General features: G+C 43.4%; 1 protein-coding gene across 3 annotated transcripts in view; it reads right to left on the bottom strand.

Annotated features, from left to right (window-relative positions):
• Window positions 1-26,522, bottom strand: part of WWP2 (WW domain containing E3 ubiquitin protein ligase 2) — a 134,182-nt gene that overhangs the window by 44,417 nt on the left and 63,243 nt on the right. For all 3 annotated transcript variants that reach the window (XM_012660496.1, XM_012660498.1, XM_012660499.1), the window contains exon 7: window positions 7,396-7,523. In XM_012660496.1, the coding sequence (XP_012515950.1) occupies window positions 7,396-7,523 (128 nt within the window). The remainder of the gene's footprint in view (window positions 1-7,395; window positions 7,524-26,522) is intronic.

Below are 26,522 nucleotides of genomic sequence, written 5' to 3' on the forward strand. Positions count from 1 at the left end.
GTCTGGCTAATTTCTTTCTATTTTTTAGTAGAGACGGGGTCTCGCTCTTGCTCAGGCTGGTCTCAAACTCCTGAGCTCAAATGATCCGCCTGCCTCGGCCTCCCAGAGTGCTAGGATTACAGCGTGAGTCACCGCGCCTGGCCAACTCCTATGTTCTTGCTCCGTCTCTTTGCTCACATCAGCCTCTTCCCCGGACACCCTCCCCACCTCTGCAGCTCAGAGCGAGTGTCCACCTTCGCGGAGCCCACAGCACCTGTGGTCTCAGCTACTCAGCCACACAGCCCCTGTGACATCTGCTGTGTTGTACTTAGCTGAGGTGCATTTTCAACCTTTTTCCCTGCAAGAGATTACAGGGCGGAGGCCTTATCTTACATTTCCTTACACTGTCCATATTGCTTAGCAAAATGGCATATGAGAAATATTTGTTCAATAAATACTTGTTCAATAAGCCTAATAGTCTAGCGAAAGATAGATATTTGAAATAAAACCACTTGACATTTGTGTAACAATATCATTTGCAAAACAGGTTCTTTAAAACAAAAAAGTTTTACTTCGGAATAATTTTGGATATACAGAAAAGCTGAAAAGACAGCAGGCCCTTCACCAAGTTTCTCCTAATATTACTATCTTACATAACCATGGCACATTTGTCAAAGGTAAAAAAAAAATCAATTAGTATATTACTATTAACTAAATCCCAGACTGTTTTTGGATTTCACCAGCTTTTCCATTAATGCTCTTTTTCTATTCCAAGATCCAATCCAGGATCCCGCATTGCCTTTAGTAAGTTCACTTTTATTAGCTCATTTATCCTCCCAATGGCCTTATGAGGAAGATATTATTATTCCCATTTCACTGAAGACAAAACTGAGGCTCACAGAAGGACCACTCAGAGAGGGGCTATGCAGTCAACAAGCAGCAGAACCAGTACTCAAACCCAGAACACCGTGAGCTAAAACAGGGGGAGAGGGAGATGAAGATGGCACAGATGGCTTCCTGTACCGGATTTAAATCGGGGAGCTTTCCTTCCCATGCAGGTAACATGGTAAGATGCACAGGCTGTAGTTCCTGCAACTGTGGGTACTTCGCAAGGTTTCCTCTGTGATGTTGGTTAAGCATTCTGACTTTATGAATCTCATATTCATGCAGGACTGAGACATAATCTAGTCACAGCCAAAAAAAAGATCAGGAATTGGAAATACTTTTTCTCAATACTAGACACGCTTGCCAGCTCGCTGTGTGTTCCAAGATGCTTAGGTGTGTGTGGTGTGGCACAAGCTCGTGGTGTACACTCAGGTCTTTGCAGCCTCTACACTCAGGCACGTAGAAGGCCACTGCCAACAACAGAAGCTTTTTCTGCTGCAGGTCAGTCAGCTCGTAACATACAATCCACAGTAAAGCAGTCAGTATCGCTCACCCGCGGAACACAAGCAACTACACTGCCAGTGCGGTTGTTCAGTTAGCTCTTTAGAAGAGCAACAAGAACTACAAAAAGACTTTATAATTAGCATGGAATGGGATGAGTGAGGCTCACATAAAGAAAAGATTAAAACATGGGAAAAAAGGAGAGAAACTTAAAAATGGACAAAACAAAGCCATACCACGTTACCTGATTGATGAGAAGGTTAAATCTCTCCCCAGTTAATATAAAGATTAATGCAATTCCCACTTACATTCCACCATGCTTCTAAGAATTCAAAAATTTTCATAAATTTGAAAATTTATGAACCATTTAAGAATATCACAGAGAAAAGTAATAAGGTAGAACTAGCTCTTCCAGACACTGAAAATATACTGTAACACATCAATAATCAAAATCATATGGGACTTACTCAAAACAAGAAACAAATAAATTCTTACTGTATATAAAAATGTGGTAAGTAACAAACACTAAGTAAAATGACAGTGAAGCAAGAAACTGTTTACTTAATGTCTCTATGATAATAGTATCCCAAGGTAGGAAAAAATTAGCTTAGACCTAGCTCTCATTTTATATATATATATATATATATATGTATGCCTATATATAATAATGTTATATATATATATATACATATACATATATATCACTATAAATTCCAAGGGGATATTTATTTTTTTAACATAACATCATAGGGAATGAAAGTAAAAGAAAACAGAAAAAAGTATTTACCTCATTTATAGACAAGAGAACTTTTTTACTTATTGAAGCAAAAGGTGAAATTACGCACATTTTAAAAATGCTCAGGCACAATTATTTTTAAATTTTTAAACTTCTTTTCTACAAAAGTTACAGAAGTAAAATAAAATAGAAAACAGTGATATAGGGGGAAATCTATAATCATAAATATAACAGATAAAACTTGTACCTAGATACTTCACATTCATTAGGATGATAGGATGGTTATTGTCCAAAAAAAAAAAACCTGAAAATAACAAGTGTCAGCAAGGACATGGAGAAACTGGAAGCTTCATGAATTGCTGCTGGGAATGTGAAAAGATAAAGCCACTGTGGAAAACAGTATGGAGGTTCCTCAAAAAGTTAAACATAGAATTACCATATGATCCAGCAATTCCACTCCTAGGTAGACAACCAGAAGAACTAAAAGCTTGGACTCAAACAGGTATTTGTACACCCATGTTCACAGTAACATAATTCACAAGATAGCCAAAAGGTGGAGACAACCCAAATGCCCACTGGTGGAGAAATGGATCAACAAAATGTGCTATATACATACAATGGAATATGATTCGGCCTCAAAAAGGAAGGAAATTCTGATACATGCTACAACACGGATGAATTTTGAAAGCATTATGCCAAGTGAAATGAGCCAGACACAAAGGATAAGTTGTTCCACTTATATGAGGTACCTAGACTAGACAAATTCACAGAGACAGAAAGAAGAATAGAGGTTACCGGGGACTAGGGGCAAGAGGGTAATGTTATTGTTTAATGGGCACAGAGTTTCAGTTTGGGATGATGAAAAAGTTCTGGAAATGGATAGTAGCGGTGATAGTTGCACAACATTGTGATTGTACTTAATAATGGAATTATACACTTTCAGTGATTTGAACGGTAAATTTCATGCTATGTATATTTTATCCCAATTTTTAAAAATTGTACCTAGAATATATTAAGAGCTTATATAAATTTCTAAAATAAACTTCTGCGGGCACAGTGGCTCACACCTATAATCCCAGCACTCTGGGAGGCTAAGGTGGGAGGAATGCTTGAGGTCAGAGGTTCAAGACCAGCCTGAGCAAGAGCAAGACCCCATCTCTACTAAAAATAGAAAAATTAGCTGGCCACCTATAATCCCAGCTACTCGGGAGGTTGAGGCAGGAGGATCGCTTGAGTCCAGGAGTTTGAGGTTGCAGGGAGCTATGATTACACCATGGGACTCACCCGGGCAACAGAGCGAGACTCTGTCTCAAAAAAAAAAGAAAAAGTAATACATCCCATAAGGCTATAGCTGCTAGAGAGAGTGACTGCTCTTATGGATCTGGTCAAAGTCTATTGAAAACCTTCTGAAAGCAATTACCATTATAGATGCCACTAAGGACATTTGTGATTCATGGGTGGAGGTCAGCATGTCAACATGAACAGGAGTTTGGGAGAAGTCGATTATGACCCTCATGGATCACTTTGAGGGGTTCAAAACTTGAGTGGAGGATGTCACTGCAGAAGTGGTGGAAACAACAAGAGAGCTAGAACTGGAAATGGAGCCTGAAGATGTGACTGAATTACTTCGATTTCATGATAAAACTTGAAGAGTTGAATAGTTTGCTCATCTTATGGATGAGCAAAAAAAAGTAGCTTTTTGACATAGAATCTACTTCTGGTGAAGACACCGTAAGCATTGTTGAAATGACAATAAAGGATTTAGAATATTGCATAAACTTAGTTGATGAAGCAGCAGCAGGATTTGAGAGGATTAATTCCACTTCTGAGAGTTGTTCTAAAATGCTATTAAACAGCACCACACGCCACAGAGAAATCTTTTGTGAAAGGAAGAGTCGACTGATGCGGCCAACTTCACTGTCATCTTATTTTAAGAAATTGCCATGGCCGCCCCAACCTTCAGTAACCACCACCCTGGTGGGTCAGCAGCCGCCATCACAGAGGCAAGACCCTCCACCAGCAAAAAGAGTAGGACTAACTGAAGGCTCAGATGGTCGCTAGCATGTTTTTAGCAATCAAGTATTTTTTAATTAAGGTATGTACAGTGTTTTTTTAGACAAAATGCTATTGCACTCTCAAAAGACTACAGTGTAGTATAAACATAACTTTTGTATGTGCAAGGAAACCAAAAAATCCATGTGACTTGCTTTATTGTGATATTTTCATTTTATTGCAGTGGTCTGGCACTGAACCCACAATATCTCCGAGGTATGCCTGTAATTTAACCCTTATAACAATTTATGAGATACATATACTCTTGCCCTAATTTTATAAATGAGAAAGCGAAGGCCCAGCGAGTCACTGGGCCTTACACACATACTACACACCAGCAGTCAGGGCCTGACCACAGCCAGCCAGCGCGACTCCCGACTGACGTGCATGGAAATTACATTTAGAGGAGGAGTAAGAAGATGTCATTTTTTTTTTTTTTTTTGGTAAAGTTTTCAATACAAAATTAGAAAGTAAATCATTCAACACAAGTCTCAATGATGTGCTATGCCATTAGGCTATTTCTCGATTCCATCCCTTCAAAAACTTAGAAATGTAATATTTATACAGACAGGCTGCCATTCACTCTCATTTTATAAAAATGGATACTTTACGGTTGAGAAAACACACACAAAAAAACCACCTGGAACTCGGCTCCGGTTTTGCCCCAGATTTCTTTTTCATGCATTAAGTGCAACACGCAGCCAAAAAAGCTTGCTAAATACATCTTGTGTGTCTGTGAAAACTCTTCCAGGGCTCACCACCGCCACCGCCCTGGAACCGCTCCTCACGGTTCTCACAGCAGCACGTGGAGGGATGAAGATGTCCTCATTCACACCCGCAAGCCCCTTCTGGGCCTGAGCCGCCACAGACAGAAGCCTCTGCCTGCTCCCGGCAGTAAAAATGGCGTCTTTCTGTACCCTTTGCATGGACATTCTAGAGCCTCTACAGTCCAGGCTGCCTGTGGGGTACAGGTGAACCGTCATCACGGCAGAAAGGGGAGAGACGGCCTTAGAGACGGCCAAGGCCTTAGTGTTTTAGTGGGCACAAATCCCTCAAATACAACGACGGCCCTCCCCAGATGGGTTTTAAGAAGAGTTTGGGCGTTCAGACACACCACCATAAAACACTTCCAAGGCAGTCTGGGGTCAGAGACCCCTGGCTTCCTGAAGACCCGGGTGGCACCTGCCTCATCTGCTAGAGTAGAATGTTCCTGGAGATACGGATAATAAGCAAAGGTAACTCAAAACAAAGATGGGGAAATACACATCTGTTTAAATGGTCAAGGAGAGTGACTCAAAGACCATCACTACACAAAGTCAATTTGCCCAGAGTTTTTGAAGACTAGCAGAAATGGCTGAGGAAAACCCATACACCCCTGGAAGAACAAAGTGGATGGTAGCCTGGTCACGGCATCCGGGAAATAACTAGTTCCAAAAGCCAGTTCCCCTCCCTACTGGTAAATGCTGGCCCTCCTCCATGAGCGACTATTGTTCAAAGAGAAGCGTGTTTCCCGGTGCTCACAGAGCTGCACATGGTTCTCCATATCATAGCTCATGTCCACCACCTCATCGTCTCCTTCAGACACACGGGAAGGCCAGGCCAAGCTACCACTGGATGTTCTAGTACATGGACATGGAGGTTGGCACAGGAGCACCAAGCAGCTGCTAGGACTCCTCACCTGCAGCTCCTCCTTGTCCCCAAGGCCCAGGGCAAGCTCATTAGTTAATTCAATTCCTTCAAGCAGGTCCCAAACTCCAGGCAGGAAGTTGGGACACCGTGCTCACAGTAAGCCTTGCAGGACAGAGGCTGCTCCACTCCGTGGTCCATTGCAAACAACACGGTAACCAAGCAACATCAGCTACCAGAGGAACTCTGAAGTCCCCATATGGTGCTGCCAGAGAACTGAAAGTTATGATGAAGTAACCCAAATAGATTTCTTTCACTCAATAAGTCTGTCACACAGCAGTCAGTTAACAAGGCCCTGACGATGCTATTTGAAGAACTACTGTTCCAGGTCTCTTGTCCCTCGCACCACACCTCTGCCATCACAAGCATCTACAAAACCATCTCAGTGTCACTCACCAATTCAAACACCTGCATTCCTCTCCCTACAGTTTATCAAAGCAAACGTCCATGTCTCTTCCGAACTGCCCCAAATTAAGACAAATTATCAAATGACCAGGAGTCACTAAAGATTTGACAGTCTTTGAGAAGTTCAGAAAAATGAATAGGGTCTTTTTTTCCTTTTCATTTCTGACACTGTCCCGATGAGCCAGTGAGAGAGCCGGACAAAAAACGATTTATTTTGGCCGGGCGCGGTGGCTCACGCCTGTAATCCTAGCACTCTGGGAGGCCGAGGCCAGAGGATTGTTTGAGCTCAGGAGTTCGAAACCAGCCTGAGCAAGAGCGAGACCCCATCTCTTCTAAAAATAGAAAGAAATTAATCGGACAACTAAAAATATATAGAAAAAATTAGCCGGGCATGGTGGCGCATGCCTGTAATCCCAGCTACTCGGGAGGCTGAGGCAGGAGGATCACTTGAGCCTAGGAGTTTGAGGTTGCTGTGAGCTAGGCTGATGCCACGGCACTCACCCTAGCCCGGGCAAAAGAGTGAGACTCTGTCTCAAAAAAAAATAAATAAAAATAAAATGATTTGTTTTAAAATAGGTCCTTCCCATACCTCTCACAAGGAAGCAGAGTCAAGTGCAGAGTTGTTCTGTGAGGCTGTGACAGGACTAACTCTCTCCTCGTAAACGGGACCCTCACTGGCACAGCCATGGCACGTTCCCCAGTGGTAATTTGGCTTTGTCCCCTGGTCAGCATCCCAACCCGTTCAGCCATGCTGCCACCTTCCCCAAGTCAGCTCTTAGCAACAATACTTAGCCCTCTTCTCCCCTAGTCTGATGACTTCATTAAGTTAAGGAAATAAAAAATGCGTCCTGTATAAATAAGATATCCTCCCCGACATGAAATCCAATGTTGATAAGACATGGAGAGAAAAACAACACTTTCTAATTTAACTCTGACCAAGAGTGCAATAATGTGGAGCTTGACCTTGGCTCTACAGAATAAGCCAGACATAGAAGAAGATGGGTCAATGGCAAGACCAATGGATTCAAATCCACTTTAGTCTTGGAGCTTTCTCTCTTATTCTGGCAGGGTAGACAGAGCCCCGAGTCCACATTAGAACAGGGTAGCACCCACTGCCTCCGTGCACGCTGGCATGCTGCGCCACCACTCACCTGTGCCATTGGCCAAGCCACTGTGGCTTGAGTTCTTGCTGGGCTGGCGGTGACGGTTCCTGGTGCCGGGGCTTTGCTCACCAGTTGCTGTGGTTGTTCTGGCTGAACCACCTGAATGTCTGTGCGTCCTGGGGGTTCAAAGTAGAAAGCAGACAGACATAAGTTGCTGTGAAAAAGAAAGACGCGTTTCCTACCAAAGTCATCGTATTCCCTCTCTCACTATTTATTGGAAACAAGGCCTTTAATAGCCCCTCTCGTTTTTGACTCTATAGAAGCTGGCTCCAAGCAGAGAGACCCAGGGAAGCTTCCTTCCCGGTGAAAGCCCAGAAGACAACTTTGTGCAAACTTTTCCACTTGAAGTAAACAAATCCGGAGTGAATTGCCCCTACATCTGAAACAACTGGCAAAATATCCTGTGACCATCACATTATTTTTATTGGGCTCAAATGTTAGAAATAAACAAGAATCACTGGACAGGCAGCAGATGAAATACTTCTCCCGTTAAGCAAGAAGAGCCCAAAACGCATCCAAATCAATTTTCTCTATAGCTACAAAGATGACCCCTTGGGAACAGAAGTCAAGGCACATTAAACAAGTTTAGTCCATGCATATATTGACGTGTTTTAACTAGAAAAGATGACTCGACAGTCCACCCAAGTAAATGAGAACAGTGCAGAAATGGATATAAATTACGAAGAAAACAGTAGGATCGAGCAGCAGAAGAACCTATCTGACATCTTCAGAGAACACAAGGCAACTTGTGTTCTCAAGTTCCTTGTGTAGCTTGACTTCGTTCACTCAGTGCAAATAGCTAAGCCTCCCTGCCCTTCAGTTCAGCTGTTTCTGTTTCACCAAAGGAGCTTATTCTACTACTTAGTAATTACATACTACTTTGCAACAGTGAAATGGTTTAAATACCAACCACTCCGTGAAGAAAAGACTGACTCTCCCCAGGCAAAGAAACAGAGGCCCAGGGACAATTTACACCACATGACACAGAGCAGTAAGGTTACTCTCAACAATAAGAGTAATAATAACAACCATGGAGGTATGCAATATTCATTGAGCTGTAACATTATGTTCCAGGCACCGTGTGTACTATGCACTTTACATATATTTTCTCATTTAACATGGGAACCCTAAAGGTACCTTACTACTATTATCCCCATTTTACAGGTAAGAAAACAGACACAGAGAAGTTCTATAGGAAATAAGCAGGAACAAAGATTCAAATCTAGGCAGTTTAATGTCAAGAGCCCATGCACTCTGGCTGGAGGATGGGGTAGGAAGCCTGGACTTCAGCTGAATTCCTCTTGGGCTATTCTTTCACCAGTCACTTGGCCAATGGCGAGATTAAGACCTATAACAGAAAGTTCCCGACGGCAGGACCTACACCCACCAGAACATCCACACTGGTGGGAGTCTCTAGCCCAGTGTGTTGGCACAAGCCTGCCACAAAATCAACAGGAGGTTTCTAGAAAGAAAAGGATTTTTCTGACAAGACGGACATAAACTAAAATGTTAACGGTGATTATCTTTGGATGTTCGGAACATGGATGCTCTTTTGTGCTCTTCTAGATTTTTCTTGTGTCCTTCCTTGTGTATTTTTGAGTGAGGAAAAAAAAAACACAAATTTTTTTAAAGGAAAAAAAAAGCTTTTCTTGAGCCAGAAAGAAAAAAAAAAGAAAGAAAGAAAGAAAAAAAGGAGAAAGCTAGCAAACTCTGGAGTCCTTCATCCCTAAAGACTGCGTGGCAGTTAAAAATGGAGCGAGGGTACGACTGAGCTGTGGAAATAAAGATTCAATTTGGACTCTCTTTTTCCATCTTATTTTTCCCTGAGCTAATTTCATAAATCAAAAGCTGTCAACCACACCTCGGTCAAAGCAAAATATTTCAAAGTCCCCACTTCATGGGAAGAAATGTTAGTATTAAGCATTTTACCACAACTCCTCATCGAAAGCAGAAAGAGCACAAACGAGTTCCAAAGAGACAGGCGGTCTTTAGCAAACCGGTGGCTGTGTGTATGTGCGTGTATGTGGTGAGGGCAGAGAGCTTGAGAGAGAGAAAATTGGTTAATAGAAGGTTTATTTCAGCCAAGAATCCCCTTTGGAGGACAAAAAGCCGCTCTGATTTGGGACTCACAGCCCCCAGGAGAGGGCTGTACCCCTCACGGAGCAGCAGGCCTCGCGGGCAGCACAGAAAATGCAACGTCAACGCCGCCAGGCACATGGGCCATGACAAGTCCATGATTACTTCCAGCCCCCGGGTTCCTTGTCCCTCTTCAGAGCAGCTGGGCATGACAACAGGGTGGGTCCCCCTTACTCTCCTGGCCCCTCCCTCCCTTCCCCGAAAGACCATGTGGCCAGAGTTGAGAGAGAGACTTTCAGAAATGTTTAACCACTAATGATAGCAGCTGACCCTGAATGACAGGCTGGAGCAGGGCTGGGATTAGCCCGTAAACCAGGGGCAGCTGGGACCACTTTGCATGAATTGCCGCCTCCCTGCCTGTGGCCAACTCGCGCCCCACACGCACATACCACACATACCCCAGACTCTCCCCTTGCCCTAAATCTGGAGTTCCAAGTTCTTTGCTCTTGTATTACCTTGAAAATAAGACACTCAGAAGGAAGAGAAGGCCTCAACATTTGAGGGAAATTTCCTCAGCTGTTTCCTCTCTTGGAGAACTCACTCAACCCTTAAAAGATGGGATCCGGTAGCGATTAAAAGCAGGCCCAGAGGCTGAAACCACACATCAGTGGCCAAAATAGCACCAGCACTAACGCGGGCTGATGGGGTGAGTTGAGCTAGACTCCACCACAGACAGCCCGGCTCAGCTCTGTCCATGACTTCAACCGTGGCCTGATCCCATTGGGGGGCACAGTCTGGGGGCCAGGGAGAGTTTTGCAGACCCCGGGGCAGTCAGAAGGGGTCTGAACGGCCGTGCCGGTTGGGCCAAACTCCACACATGGTTTCAAGTCACCTCACTACCGAAATTCAGCTCTCCTTACAGCCTGCCCTTCTCAGAAAGCCAACATGTCCTTCGCCAAGTCCCTCCCTCAGGAACTGAGGCATCGCTAAGGAAAGCCACTCAAGGCCAGGGACCATGGTCCTCAGAGTGGTTCTGATGCAGATGAGGTCCCCAGGAGAGGGCTCCTGGCTGTCCCTTGGCATTTAAGCTTTGACATTCACAGCACTGGCCTTTGTTCTAAGCTGTACCCTGACAGCCAGAGACTTGGGTGCCTTGGGATATCTTGCCTCGCCTTTCATGCAAGCCACTGAATTGTATTCAAGCATTATTTTCTGAGTGCCAGGCCCTGTTCTAAGGGCAACAAAACAGAGTCCCTGACCTCAAGGAGCACACACCTTAGTGGAAATGCAGTGATTTCTAATTCTGCTCAGTTACAAATTTCCATCACACTACACAATGCTCGCATGTGGGAGCCACTCAGCTAGTGCATGAGCCTAATTGACTACGTGGCAGTGTCCCCTCAGCACAGCCTGCTGACCATTATCACATAAGCACCGGTTCCATGAGGAGTAATTAAACAAAAAATAATTTTGTTTCTTTGGTTAAATAAAGGAAGCCTTGGCCGGGTGCAGGGGCTCATGCCTGTAATTCTAGCACTTTGGGAGGCCGAGGTGAGAGGATCACTTGAGGCCAGGAGTTCAAGACCAGCCTGAGCAACATAGTGAGACCCCCATCTCTAAAAAAATTTTTTTTAAATTAGCTAGGCATGGTTTCTTGTGCCTGTAGTCCCAGCTACTCGAGAAAAGCTGAGGCAGGAGGATCACTGAAGCCCAGGAGTTTGGGTTGCAGTGAGCTACGATTACATCACTTCACTCTAGCCTAGGTGACAGAGCAAGACCCTGTCTAAAAAAGAAAAAAAGGAACTCTTGTTTTACAACAATATGGATCTACTTAATACTACTAAACCGTGCACTCAAAAATAGTTAAGATGGTAAATTTTGTTATGTGCTTTTAACCACAATTAAAATTTAAAAAAAGGAAAGAAAAGGAAGCCAAGCCTAGCGCTGGTAACGTAAGTGAAAACAAAGTTAAGGTTCCAAAAAAGTAATGGCTCTCAAGACGGAAAATAAAATTTTTTGCTAAATTAACAAGTGGAATTCAAAATGTGGTGGAGGCTCAGAATTTGAGATTGATAAGTCTATCATATACTTTATGTAAAAACTGATTATTTATTTATTTATTTTTGAGACAGAGTCACTCTGGCTAGAGTGCAGTGACATCATCATAGCTCACTGCAATTTCCAACTCCTGGGCTCAAGCAATCCTCTTGTCTCAGCCTCCCAAGTAGCTAGGACTATAGGCATGTGCCTCAATACCCAACTAATTTTTCTATTTTTAGTAGAGACAGGGTCTTGCTCTTGCTGGTCTTGAATTCCTGACCTCAAACAATCCTTCCGCCTCAGCCTCCCAGAGTGCTAGGATTACAGGCTTGAGCCACTGTGCCTGGCCTAAAAGTGATTTTAAAAAGCAGTTTATTCCTACAACTTGACAACAGCAACAAACAAACAAACAAACAAAAAAAAAACACCTGATTTAAAAATGGACAAAGGACTTGAATAGATATTTCTCCAAAGATGATACATGACTGGCCAACAAGCACATGAAAAGACACTTAGCATCACTACTCATGAGGGAAATGAAAATCAAAACTACAATGAAATATCCTCTCACATCCATTAGGATGGCGACTATCAAAGGAACAGAAAATAACAAGTGTTGGCGAGGATGTGGAGAAATTGGAACCCTTGTGTGCTGTTGGTGGGAATGTAAAATGGTGCAGCTGCTAAGGAAAACAGTATGGTGGTTCCTCAAAAAATCAAAAATAGAATCACCCTGTGATCTAGTAATTCCACCTCTGGGTACGTACCCAAATGAATTTAAAAAGCAGGGTCTCACAGAGATATTTGCACACCCATATTCACAGCTGCAATGTTCCCAATAGCCAAGAGGTGGAAGCAACCCACCATCTAGAGATCAGTGGATAAAGAAAATGTGGTATTTACACACAACAGAATATTATCGAACCTTAAAAAGGAAGGAAATTTTGACACATGCTACAACATGGATAAACCTTGAGGACATTATGCTAAGTGAAATAAGCCAGTCACATAAGGACAAATGCTTGTATGATTCCACTTATATGGTATCTAGAGTGGTCAAACTCATAGAGTCTGAAAGTAGAATGATGGCTGCAAGGGAATGGGGAGGGGGGAAATGGGAAAGAAATTTGTAGGTGAATTAAAATATCTAATAAAATGTGAAACTTTTTTTAAAAAGTATTTTATGACTTTATCAAAATTTAAAACTCCTTCCAAAGACACTGTCAAAAAATAAAAAATAAAAATTCTCATCACATACAAAGATCAATTAAAAAAATGGAAAATAAAAGGAAAAAGACATTCCATAGACTGCGAAATACGTATCTGATAAAGGGCTTTTATCTAGAATATCTAAAGAACTCCCAAAACTCAACAATCAAAAAATAACCCACTATTTTAAATATAATCAAAAGATCTGAACAGGCACTTCACCGAAGATCTACAGATAGCAAAGAAGCACCAAAAAAAGACGCTCAACATCATTAGTTCTTAGGGAAATGCAAATTAAAACCACAATGAGATACCATTACATACTTACTAGAATAGACCAAGTTTTTATAAACTGACAGTAATAAGCACTGGAGAGGATGCAAAGTGACTGGAAGTCTCCCATACATTGCTGGAAGGAATGCAACATGGTTTAATAACTTTAGAAAACAGTTTGGCAGTTTCTTAATAAGTTAAACATGCACTTGCATACAAACCAACAATCCTACTCCTAGGTATTTATTTACCTATGAGAAATGAAAACATGTTTACACAAAAACCTGAAAGCAAATGTTTATGGTGACTATATTCATAATTACCAAAAACTATAAACAACCCAGAATCTTTCAATTGGCGACTGAATAGACAAACTGTGGTACGTCCAGACAGCAGAATACTATTCAGCACATTAAAGGAACAAACTACCTCTACCTGCAGCAACACAGATGAACCACAAATGCATTATGTGTAAAAGACTCAAAAAGCTACACAGCTTATCACCCATTTTTATGACATTCAGGAAGAGGCAAAACTTAGGGAACCAAAATAAATCAGTGTTTGCCAGTGGTGAGGGGTAGAAGGAGGGGTTGATGGGGCACAGGGAGATTTTTGGGGTGATAAAACTTTCTAGATCTGGATTATGACAGTGGTTACCAGGCTGTATGCTTCTGTCAAAACTTACAGAACTATATGCTAGAAAGAATAGCTTTTACTATTTATAAATTGTGCCTTAATAGATTTAATAATGTGAAAAAGCAATCTGTGGAGTGAGAAAAAATAAAAGTGAGCAAAGGTTTTCGAAGGCAAGTAATTTATGGTGAGAGGATCTGCTCAAAACAACAGAAAACAAGAACCTTGAGGGGAATGTCATTTAGGTAAAATGCCCAGACCCTACAAACATTTCTGTATTGATGAATGTGGAGATTCTTTAAAACGCAGGGACACAATTCTCCCAAATGTTAAGAATCCATGGCTGTCTGGATACCAGGTGCCAAGTGTGCTTTTCTATCTTGGCAAAAGCAATCCAGTGTATGAAAGGGAGGTTCGGTGACCCCAGATTCAGGCCCGTTGGCATTCAAGCTCAGCAAAGGAGGAGTTTCAGGGTATAACAACTGATCAGGGGTTTTCCTCCATCGTAAATAAAACAAGCACAGAAGTTAAAATTGCCTAATACACTTGAAACTCATCTCACTTTCCAATCCAGGGAATCAATACTTGCCTGGGATTTCTGGAACCTAGAGGGCTCCTGTCCTCAAACTCCATCCCTCCTCTACGTACTCTTAACCGGTCGCTGTCTTTTAATAGCAGCATAGAAAAAAAATTGAGTGGAGCTCGGCCAGGTTCCAGCAAGACAGAACCAGCAAGATACAGGCACTTAAAATAGAAGCATGGAAAAGAAATGGGAAACAACTGGTCTCCACCAGTGGGAGAGGCGTCGATAAAGCAAACCTGCTCCCCCCTACACCTCCCTCAGTTCTTCCTCCGCATGCAAATATGGGTTAAGAAAAAAATGGAGAGGGGGTAGGGGAGAAGAGAAGGGAGAAAGGCTTAATTAGAGTTAAAATGGGCCCATTCTAACTATTGCAAGGGTAATTTACCGCTCCATTCCACACCCTACCTTGAGGCTGCCAGCCTCCCAAATGACAGGAAAGGTAAAAATAAAACTGCTGCCAACTCCATTCTAAATTACAGAGAGACAAATGATTTTCTTTTGCTCGTCCTGGAGTAAAGAGCAATCCTCTCCACGGGTGGCGGATTCAACTAAGAAATTCACCTTAAGAGAGAATGTACAAGAAGCTGTGGCTCATCTCATCTACTTCCAGGTTGGATGTTGGGCTTAATTGGAAAGAAAGCTCAAACAGCCACCCAAACTTGAAAGAGAGTTCAAGTCCAGAGGAGAAGTGTTCGTTGCTCAGTGCCAAAGTCAGTCGGGCTCCTTGAATAGACACGGCAGCACATGGTTGGTCCTAGGACCTGAGATCACCTGAGCCTGAATTGCAAGGCCATGGGATGCTGTCACAGCTCAGGAGACAAGCATTCCCGGCCATCAACCTCCACTAACATACAGGAGGAATCTGGAGCGCCGGCGTGCACAGGCAGACCAGAAAAGCGTGTTCACTCTTCCCACTGGTATCACACCATGTTTGAACCGGCCACTCACTGCCTCCCTGTGCCGCAGCAGCCCCAAAAGGACTACACAGGACCCTGAAGGAACTGGGGACTACAGTATCTCAGAGCATTATTTCCAAGTGTTCTGACATGACAAATCACAAAGGCAGGACTTCAGCAGGAGTGAGGTGAGCTCCAAAAAGAATGCGTCCCATGGACGTTCCTCAAGATCTCTCTCTCAATTCCTACTGAAGAAAGTTCAGACCCTTTGCTTATCTACTTGCCTGGTGCACACTGCCAGGACTCTTCTCCACCTAGCTGGCTCCTAAGCCAAATCTCCGTCTAAACGTCCCTCGTCTCCCAGGCTATAGTAAATTCTCTTTCATTCTCTCATGACATCTAATCGTTCCCTTTATGGCACTGCTATTTGTAATTATATATTTTTTATATGTTTATTTGTTTAGTGTCTGTCTCTGATCAGGTCCACGAGGGCCGGGTCCATGTCTGTTTTGTGTACCTTTGTATACCCAGCACCTAGCATGCCCTTGGCCCCACAGTATCAATGAATGAAAGACACAAGCTGTCAGGTTCAAAAGCACTCTTGGGCCTGGAATCTCTAGTACTTTGCATGTTCTTTCCAATCCAGTACTCATCACCTCCCTTCTTTAAAGCGGTGGCTTTAAAGAAAGAAACCCACGCCAAAGGATGGAATCCACGGTGTATCAGGTATCGGGCACTGTCAGAGCTACTGTCTTCCAGAAAGCCTAGCCTTAAAGGGCATGTGAAATCAGCCTCTAATATCAGAGTCCAGAAATAAAAATCATTTCATTAGACTCACATTGTGCCCACACACACACGTACTAAAATTGCAATGCTATCTCCAAGTCCAAATTTTATTTGGCACGTTTTTGTTTTGTTTTGTTCTAGCTGTAATGTTCAAGCACACTCCAACACCAACAGGAAAAGACTAGGCAAGTGATTAAACACGGGGACTGAGAGAGAGAGGCCCTATGGTAGGCAGAATTCTAAAATGATCCCATCCCAAAGATACCCCACTCTAATGCCTAAAGCCTGTGACTATGATGAGACTTCACACCCTGGTTATGTCATGGGGCACAGCTGACCTTAAGAAAGGGCGATCGTTGAGGTGGGCCTCACCTAATTATGTCATCTCAAAGCAGAGCACTTTCTCCTGCAGGTGGCGGAAGAGAAAGCCAGAGAGATTCCGAACACTGGATTTCTGACACGCCACACCCTTCCTGGCTTGCAGGTGGAGGGGGCCACGTGAGAAGGAAGGCAGGTGGGCTCAAAGAGCTGAGAGAGGCCCCAGTTGATGGTCAGCAAGGAAATGAGGACCCCAGTCCTACAACTGCAAGTAACCGCATTCAGCTAACGACCTGAATGAGCTTTAAAACGAATTCTTGCGTAGAACCTCCAGATATGAATGCAGCCCTGCCAACGCCTTTAATTCAGCCTTGTGAGACCCTGAAGAGACAATCCAGCCACGTCGTGCTGGATTTACGACCTACAGAACTATAGCTAACAGACAGTGTTGCTTTGAGCCCAAAGTTTGTGCTGATTTGTTACACAGCAATAGAAAATGCATCCAATTAAATGACAGTTTTCACGGAAGAAGATATATATAACTCTCAAATGTATGCGTGGCGAGGTAACAGGCTCAGCTCAGCCCAATCTCTTCTGAGCGCCCTATCTTAGTTCCAGAGGGTCTCTTACAGGCGTGGCATTGCTCTGTGGAATCCAGGGCCCATCTCTGAGGGCTGCATTCCAGTGATCCTAATGTTCTTTGGAGACACACATTCCTCAAATTCAACAATCACTTGGGAATTTGAACAACTATATATAAGTGAGATAGTACAGTTCCTAGAGGGTAAGTAACATTCTTTTCTGGGAGAGTTAAAGTACATGGACTTTACACGTACTTTTCCCAAACAGGATTTATTTATGTGTCAACACTTCTCTGATTCCAATATTAACCTTTAAAGTTGCAAGGATTTGAAAAGAATAGTCCACGAAAAGTGTTCCATATGGAAATATCAATCATGAAGGGAAAACAGATGAAACGAGAGAGACCGAGCAGGCAGGGGGAACCCGCCACACTCTTGGCGGTTAGGCAAAGCCTTGGAGAGCGCAAGGCAGCTCTGATCAAAAGGGTCCCCCACGCCCTGTGCCCCTGAAACCAGCACATCTCAGGAGTCAGGGCGCCAAGGAACGAAAACCAGTAGCCAGACCCACCCCAAAGTTCTGGCAAATGAGGAACGGGAACACAAGACTCTTTCAACTCAACAAATATTTATTGAGTTGCTGCTACGTGCAGCAAGGCACTATTCTAGGTCCCGCTAAGGACACAAAGATGAATGAAGCACACAGGGCCCTTGCCACAGTGTCTGGACGAGACTCAGCACCACTCCCCCTGAGCCCTCCCCTCAAAAAACAACAAACTAGATGGGAGGAGGAGTAACTCCTCAGGAGCCTCCAATTCATCACTCTTTTCTAAATATAAAGAAAAAAAATGTATGCTTTGATTTAAAATAAAATTGTTTTTTACCAGTTTTAAAGGTAAAAACTTAAAGGTAAAATTTTCAAGAAATGGAACAAAATCAACCTGGTCCTCCTCTCCCCTTCTCCTCTACAAAATAGCAAGTATTTGCACCATATCCTACACTAGGTTTTCACTAATTTCAATAGAAATGTTTTGTGTTGTTTTGTCATTAAAGAGTTGCACTTTCAAAGGCCATTTGTAAGCACACAAAGTAAACCCAACACATGGACATGCTATAAAACTCAGCGTAAAACCAAACAAAATCTACATAGCCAGGCAGCTGGTGAATAAGTTCTTGTTCTCTTCACATCACTGGATGCAGAATTTCACGGTCCATTATCAAATAATCAGCGAGCCAAAGATACCTTGCACTCGTCAAGGGTTTTCTTTAAAAGGCAGGCCAAACACAGGCTTAAAGTGGAAAGTTAGTCAGAGACAGAAGACAAAAAAAGGCAGGACAGACAGAAATTAATAGGCAAGAGGAAGAAAACAACTCCAAAGATACCAAGAATCACAAGAAACATAAATGGGCTAACTGTGACAGTTTAAAATCATACTGGTTTTTTAAAAATCCAGTTAAATGTTGTTACAAGAAACACCACCTAAAATGTAAGTACCAAAAAGGCTGAAATGAAGTGTATGGAGGAAAAACATGCCAAGCAGATACAAAACAAAAAGGAAGCTAGGGTAGCTAGCTAGGCTAATGTCAAACCAAACAGATTTCTTTCAATGATTTTTAAAATTGAGGTATAATTTACATACAGTAAAATTCACCCTTTTTAAGGGTACGGTTTGGTGAGTTTCAACAAATGTATACAGTTGTGTTACCATTATCACAACCAAGACATAGAACATTCCCAATGACCTCTCAAAATTTCCTTGTGTCCCTCTGCAGCCGATCCCTCTCCCAACCCCCAGCAACTGCAGATTGGATTTTTGTCCCTAGAATATTGCCTTTTCCAGGATGTCATATAAATGGAATCGTACAGAATGTAATCTTCTCTGTCTGGCTTCCTGTGCTTAGCATAATGCTTTTAAGAATCATTTATTGTTTAGGCTGTTCCTTTGTAGTTCTCAGACCAAATAAAATTTTTGTCTTTTTAGAGACAGGGTCTCACTATGTTGCCTACATGGGACTTGAACTCCTGGGCCCAAGAGGTCCTCCCATGTCAGCCTCCTGAGTAACTGGGACTACAGGAGTATACGATAGCAGCCAGCTTCAGACCCAATAAATTTTAAGAGAAAAAAACATTTTAAAAAAGATAAAGGATCATGAGATAAGGACAGAAGTTCAATTTGCCCATACAACGTATTCCAAACTATACTCTGGACTCAGTCAAATAACCCTGAAATACATAAAGCAGAAATTCACAGGAACGATCTGGCCCTACCTGTGACCACTGGCATCTCCTCTGATGACCCCCACTCCTCCTCTCCAGCTGGACTGGCCTCCCTGCTGTTCCTTCAACTCCAAAGGCACATTCCCACCTTGAGGTCTGCAACAGCCATTCCTGTGCCCAAACACACTGTCCTCAGATATCCTCATGGCTAAATCCCTTGTCTTCTTCAAAGCTTTACTTAAAAGTCACCTTTTTGGCTGGGCATGGTGGCTCAAACCTGTAATCCCAGCACTTTGGGAGACCAAGGCAGGAGGATCACTTGAGGCCAGGAGTTCGAGACTAGTCTTGGGACAAAGCAAGACCTCATCTCTAAAAAAAAAAAATTTAAATTAGCTGGGTATGGTGACCCGCACCTATGTCCCAGCTACTGGAGAAGCTAAGGTGAGAGGATCTCTTGAGCCCAGGAACTGGAGGCTACAGTGAGCTGTGATCACACTACTGTACTCCAGCCCGGGCGACAGAGTGAAACTTTGTTTCAAAAAAGGAAAAAAAGTCACCTTCTCTACAACACCTCTCTTGACTGCAACCTGCTCTTATGCAATACATTTATATATACTTTCACATGAATCACACTTATTTTTTAAATACTAGAGATCGAAAACCGGGATTCCGCATTACTACAGAAGCCAAGGCACAGAACGTTTCTAGAGAGGACCAGTCTACAATATTAAACCTGCAGACAGACCGGGTGGGCTTTTGTGGCTGTAGCTGCAGGAGAATGACACAGGCAGATGCCCGACGGAAGTGACCCAGTAAATAAAATCAGGCTGGGAGACCCAAAGAACATTGAGACCAACACCTCCACTCTATTTTCAGTAAGTTAAGGGTGCATAAGCACTTCATGAAACCCAGTACATGTGAAGTGTAAAGCTACATAAATTCTAAGTGTTAGTTCTGTGGCTATTTTTATCTAATACAAAATGAAAAATCTAAATATAGACTCGCTTGAGTGTTTGAAAGGAGTCATGCTATTTAGGCTACGAAGATGCCATCTTAAAGACAAGTCACTAAACCAAACCCCAAATCGCCACCTCCACAGACCTTGGCGCTTTCAAAAGGAGCCACTCAGTTCCAGTAGAATCCTAAAGGGAAAGTCTAACCTCATCTCACCAAACCACAGCCACAAACACGTGGCCAAGCACCCTCTGTCCTCGCCATCCACATCTGTCCAAAGCATTTGCAGCCAGTTCTGTGCCGGTCCTCCATTAGCACGCTGCCAAGCTGCTGAGCTCTCACGACCAGAAAGTCATTTCCCCAAGACCCATACTCTTTTTATTGGCTTCTCTCTAAACCCTTCCCTTTAATCACAGTTTTCTAGGATTAAGAAGTCCTGGAATCCAGATACATACCTGGTTATACTAGAAATATTACTCCCATGCCCTGAACCATGGTGACCCTTGTCTTGGCCTGTTGTTCACTGCTAGGAATACGGTGTCTTGCTCTATGTCTCTTAAGTTGGGTTTTCACTCCTTGTCCTGCGGATACACTTTCAGAGGAATGACTCTGCCCAGAGCCATATGGTCCCAATGTTCCATAAAGCCTGCTAAACAACACAGCTGACCATCACAGGGATGTGACTTTAAGTGGCAGCTTCCTTAGCTCCTCCCCTCTTGCATCTCCTGTCTTGGTGAATGACATCACGTGAATGACATCACAGGTGATGAGTCTGCGAGCCCCCCATTCCTCCCCACCCTCCGCTCTGTCTCATTAGTCAGTCACCTGGTCCTGCTCCTAGGTTATTTCTGTCTCCTGTCTGTTCCGCTATTGCCCAAGGCTAGTCGTCAATTCCAACCTCACCAGTGCCTACAGGAACCCTCTTAGTCAGTCCCCGATTCTAGTCTGGGCCCCACTGTATCAGACACTCCCACTCTCTTCTACTCCACATGGCCCCTTCCTTCCCGCCCCTTACCTCCCCCCACCCCCCACTGCAGGGACTAGAAGACTTCCAGACTCCCTTGCAGGAGATCTGGAAAGCAGAAGGAAAGCAGAGCCATTTGTCCCACGGTGGTGGTGACTGGCAGGGTCTCCAACAGACTCCAAGCCTCACTGCCTGGACACCAACTTCACATGTATAAAGTGGTTACAGGGGCAGCAGCAGTTTCCTGACATCTGGATTACAGCTGCAGGGCTGTGAGCTTGAAACCAAAGAACCAGGGGGGCCCTCACTTCTGTTGCGCCAGCCCATCCAGTGACTTTTGTAAGCATCTAATTCCCCATAATAAATCCTTTTCTGTTCAAAATATCTAGAGTGGTTTCTGTTTCCTACAATGAACCAAAACTGGTACAGCTTCAATTCATCCATCAGACTACTTTCTTAAATAACTCACCACAGAAATAGTATATCATATCCTTGCTCAAAATTCAGTGGTTCCCTGTCTTCAAAGAATAAAATCTAAAAGTCCTCAATACAGCATGAAAGACCCTTTGTAAAGTGGTCTTATCTTCTTACTATCTCCTACAGCAGGGAACGGCAAACTTTCTGTAAAGGGCCACATGGTAAGTTTCATAGGCTTTGCTGACCATATGATCTCTTGTAATGACTCAGCTCCGCCCTTGTAGTATGAAAGTAGCCACAGACAATACGAAAATGAGTAAGTCTGGCTGTATTCAAATAAAATTTTCTTTCCAAAAGCAGGTAGTAAAGAGAATGAGAAGACAAGCCATAGACTGGGAGAAAATATTTGCAGAACATGTATCTGATAAAGGACTACTATCTGAAATAAGGAGTTATCCAAAATATACAAAGAACACTTAAAACTCAACAATATGAAAAGGAACAACCCGATTAAAAAATATGCAAAAGACCTGAATGGACACCCCTCCAAAAAAGGATATACAGATGGCAAATAAGCATATGAAAAGACTCTACATCACATGTCATCAGGGAAATAAAAACAATGAGATACCACTAGACACCCACTAGAATGGCCAAAATCTAGAAAACGGACAACACCGAATGAAGATGTGGAGCAACAGGAACTCCCACTCGTTGCTGGTGGGAATGCAAAATGGTACAGTCATTCTGGAAGACAGTCTGGCAGTTTCTTACAAAACTAAGCATGCTCTTACCATATCACCCAGCAATCATGTTCCTTTGTGTCTACCCACGCAAAGTGAAAATGTATGTCCACACAAAAACCTGCATACAGATGTTTCTAGCAGCTTTATTCATAATTGCCAAAACTTGGAAACAACCAAGAGGTCTTTCAGTAAGTGAATGGATCAACAAGCTGTAATACATCCACACAGTGAAATGTTATTCGGGGCTAAAAAGAAATCAAGCCATGAAAAGACAAGAAAGAAACAGGAATGCATATTACTAAGTGAAAGAAGCCAGTCTGAAAAGGATACATACTGTATGACTGCAACTATACGGCCATCTGGAAAGGACAAAGCTATGGACACAGTAAGAAGATCAGTGGTTACCAGTGGGGTGAGGAGGAATGAATACACCAAGCACAGGGCAGAGAAACTACTCTGTATGATACAGTAATGGTGGACACATGTCGTTAAACAGTTGTCAAACACACAGAGTGTACACCAAGAAGGAACCCTAGGCCAGGCAGTGGTTCACGCCTGTAATCCCAGCACTGTGGGAGGCTGAGGTGGGAGGATCACTTCAGGTCAGGAGTTCCAGACCTGCCTGAGCAAGAGCAAAACCCTGTCTCTACTAAAAATAGAAAAAATTAGCCAGGCGTGGTGGTGTCCACCTGTAGTCCCAGCTACTCAGAGGACTGAGGCGGGAAGATTACTTGAGCCCAGGAGTTTGAGGTTGCAGTGAGCTATGATCATGACACTGTACTGGAGCTGGGGCAACAGAGTGAGACTGTGTCTCAAAAAGAAAAAAAAAAAAAAACCTGCTCAAATGTGTGAGTCTTCCCCAAACCTAGATTTAGGTAAACTTCCCACTTTGTTCCTGTGGCATGTGTATATACCACCACTATGAGATCCATTGCACTAGACTGTAATTGTCACCTATGTATCTGTCTCCTACTAGAGAAACTCCTTGATGTCAGGGACCATCACTTTTCATCTTTTTATCACCAAGACCTGGCTCAGAGCCTGGCATTCAATGTGTGTCAAATGAATATGCCTTCAACTACAGATATCTGCCTTCCTTCCTACTAGTTCACAGTCAGCTTTCTGGTATATCCACCACAACTCTCTGTGATCATACAGAAGACATGCCAAATAAATATCTATGAAATAAATGGATCTGAATAAATCAGTCTATAATAATGTATTGTTATCATTTTGATTAATGCATAATTAATAAATCAACATATAAATGAATGTGTAATCTCCATGATTACTTTTCTTTCATTCTTTTTTTGCTTTTTTTTAGTTCTTCTTCTTTTTTTTTTTTTTTTTTGAGACAGAGTCTCACTCTTTTGCCCAGGCTAGAGTGAGTGCCGTGGCGTCAGCCTAGCTCACAGCAACCTCAAACTCCCAGGCTCAAGCAATCCTCCTGCCTCAGCCTCCCGAGTAGCTGGGACTACAGGCATGCGCCATCATGCCCGGCTAATTTTCTCTATATATTTTTAGTTGTCCAATTAATTTCTTTCTATTTTTAGTAGAGACGGGGTCTCGCTCTTGCTCAGGCTGGTTTCAAACTCCTGAGCTCAAACAATCCGCCCGCCTCGGCCTCCCAGAGAGCTAGGATTACAGGCGTGAGCCACCGCGCCCGGCCTTTTTTTTTTTAATAAGAGACAAGATCTCACTATGCTGTCCAGGCTGGAGTGTTGCTATTCACAGGCATGATCATAACTCAGTGCCACCTCAGACTCCTGGGCTCAAGCAATTCTCCCGCCTCAGCCTCCCCAGTAGCTGGGACTACAAGTGTGTGTCATTGCACCTAGCCATGATTACTTTTGGATGTCTAGCTTTGAGGGTGCAGTGGGGCCCTTGTCCACTGTCTCAAACCTATTCCACATTTCCAGCTGCTCAGAAGAAAGCCCTACCCACAAGCTCCCTGTGAGCAGGGACCGTGTCTTAGTTATCAACAAATGAATAAATGAATTACACGTATTGCTTTTACTCCTTTCTCTTCTCTAGCAATAAAAATGAGACTATATATAGCCAGACTTTCAGAATAAGCTTATTGGGTGGGAGGCCGGAATGAAAATAGCAAAGGTGCTAAATTCAGATTCATGCTGATAGACAACACGATCATGTAGCCTTTAGTCATCTCAGTGGAAGGAGGGGTGGGAATGGCCAACAGTGACTGAGAGAATGGCCCGGTGCCCGTAGGCAGGCTCAGCTCCTGTCCATTCCTCCTTCCCAGTCAGCTTTGCTTCCCAATTCTCTCCAGGCCCTCCCAGGACTTCCTGAAGTGTTCCCAGCAGACTCACACCCGGCTGAGTTTATTTTTCTTTCCTTTCTGGGATAGGCTGTCTGCAGACACAGCTGATGAGCTATTTAGAGCTCACCAGAGACCATGGGCTCTATAAGTCTCTGAGATTACAGATCTTTTAAGTCTTCAGGTCATTATGCCAGGGCAAGCAAGCCAATAAATTTGATGTGTTTTCATCAAAGCAGGACAAAACAGAAGATTAAAAGAGGGAGAATGAAAACTATCATAACATAAAAGGTTCTGAAACTTTTTCATGTAAATGAAGCCCTGGGAAGGGTGTGTTAAAACGCAGATTTTGGCCAACATTAGCCAATACTGACAGCCGACATGGGACACAGGAAAAGTCAAGGCCCCCAGCCCTTCCCTTTCTCTCTCTCTCCCCTTGTGTCTCTCTCTCTCTCTCTCTCTCTCTCTCTCACACTCACACACACACACACACACACACACACACACACACTCTCACTCATGCACATTCACATGCATTCTTATACAAAATAACTTAAATACACACATAAGGAAAATAAATTATTTAAGCCTTTATATATAGCTTCAAGACACCTCACACAGTTTTAAAACCAATTAGTGAAAAACTTCATGAACCTAAAAGCAAATTAAACACATTCTTCCATTTTTTTTCTGTTCCATTTCTCTGCATGACCATGGAAAATTGACAGGGATTCTAGACAGAGGAGCCAGCTTTTGAAGCCAGAAGAAACCTTAAGGCTGTGCCTGGAAGAGCAGCGTCACCCACAGACAGTCCTATGGGCTTGATTTCACCTTAACTCCCTGCCATGGTTTGGGATCTGATTTGTTTGTCCCCACCAAAACGCATGTTGAAATTTGATCCCCAACATGGCAGTGCTGGGAGGTGTGGCCCAGTGGGAGGGGTTTGGTCATGGGGGTGGATCCCTCATAAATAGATTAACGCCCTCCCACGGGGTGACTGAGTTGCTGCTGTGCTATCTCGGGAGCAGGTTGTTAAAAAGAGTCTGACTTCCTCAGTTTTTATCTCTCGCTTCCTCTCTCAACGCTTCCTCTCTCAACATGTGATCTCTTTGCACGTGCCTGCTCCCATTCTGCTTTCTGCCATGAGTGGAAGTGTTAGCGTAGGAGACTAGGAGACGGGGCTGAGACCAGATGCAGGAGCAGGTGAAGATTGGGTGCAAATAAAGTAAACAACCCTCTGGCAGAAGCTAACTAGGGGGGCTCATAACCGCAGTCAAGAACCAGCTTCAACCGGCTTGTCGGCTATCTCTGCCACCTTATATGAACTTTGGCTAATTACAGTATCACTTACATTGTGGTTTTAAAATTTCCCCACCCTTGAGATCACCACAACAGTTTTGAGATAATCATATAAAGTATGAAAATAGAGGCTGGGCACAGTGGTTCACGCCTGTAATCCTAGCACTCTGGGAGGCCAAGGCGGGAGGATCACTTGAGGTCAGTAGTTCGAGACCAGCCTCAGCAAGAGTGAGACCCTGTCTCTACTAAAAATAGAAGAATTAGCTAGGCATCGTGGTGAGCACCTGTAGTCCCAGCTACCTGGGAGGCTGAGGCAGGAGGATCACTTCAGCCCTGGGGTTTGAGGTTGCTGTAAGCCAGGCTGATGCCACTGCACTCTAGCCCGAGCAAGAGAGCAAGACTCTGTCTCAAAAAAATAAATACATAAATTTAATTAATTAATTAAAGTATGAAAATAGGAGGGAACCCAATTCTAGGAATCACTACCAAAATTCTTAATAAAAGCCAACCCCTTAGCCTTGAATATTCCTCCCCTCAATTAGTAAGGCTTCAAAAGACCAAAACCACTTCCTCCTGGTGCAGGTGTTCTTTTCGAGCCTGCTCGTGCCCTTTCTCCTGAGCGTGTGCTTTCACTTTCAATAAAAAAAGCCATTGCTTGCTTGGCTTACATGGTGCATCCTGAAATTCTCTTCTCCTGACAATCACTGAGAACCCGGAAAAACCTCCACTCAGAGGCCACTAACAGAAGCGGCAAGAGGCCCTCACCAGATGCAACTGCCCAATCTTGGACTTTCCGGCCACCAGAATCATGAGCCAAATAAACCTCTTTTCTTTATAACTTACCCAC

Source organism: Propithecus coquereli, unplaced genomic scaffold (genome assembly GCF_000956105.1).
Source record: "Propithecus coquereli isolate 6110/MARCELLA unplaced genomic scaffold, Pcoq_1.0 Scaffold67, whole genome shotgun sequence".
NCBI classification, from domain to species: domain Eukaryota; kingdom Metazoa; phylum Chordata; class Mammalia; order Primates; family Indriidae; genus Propithecus; species Propithecus coquereli.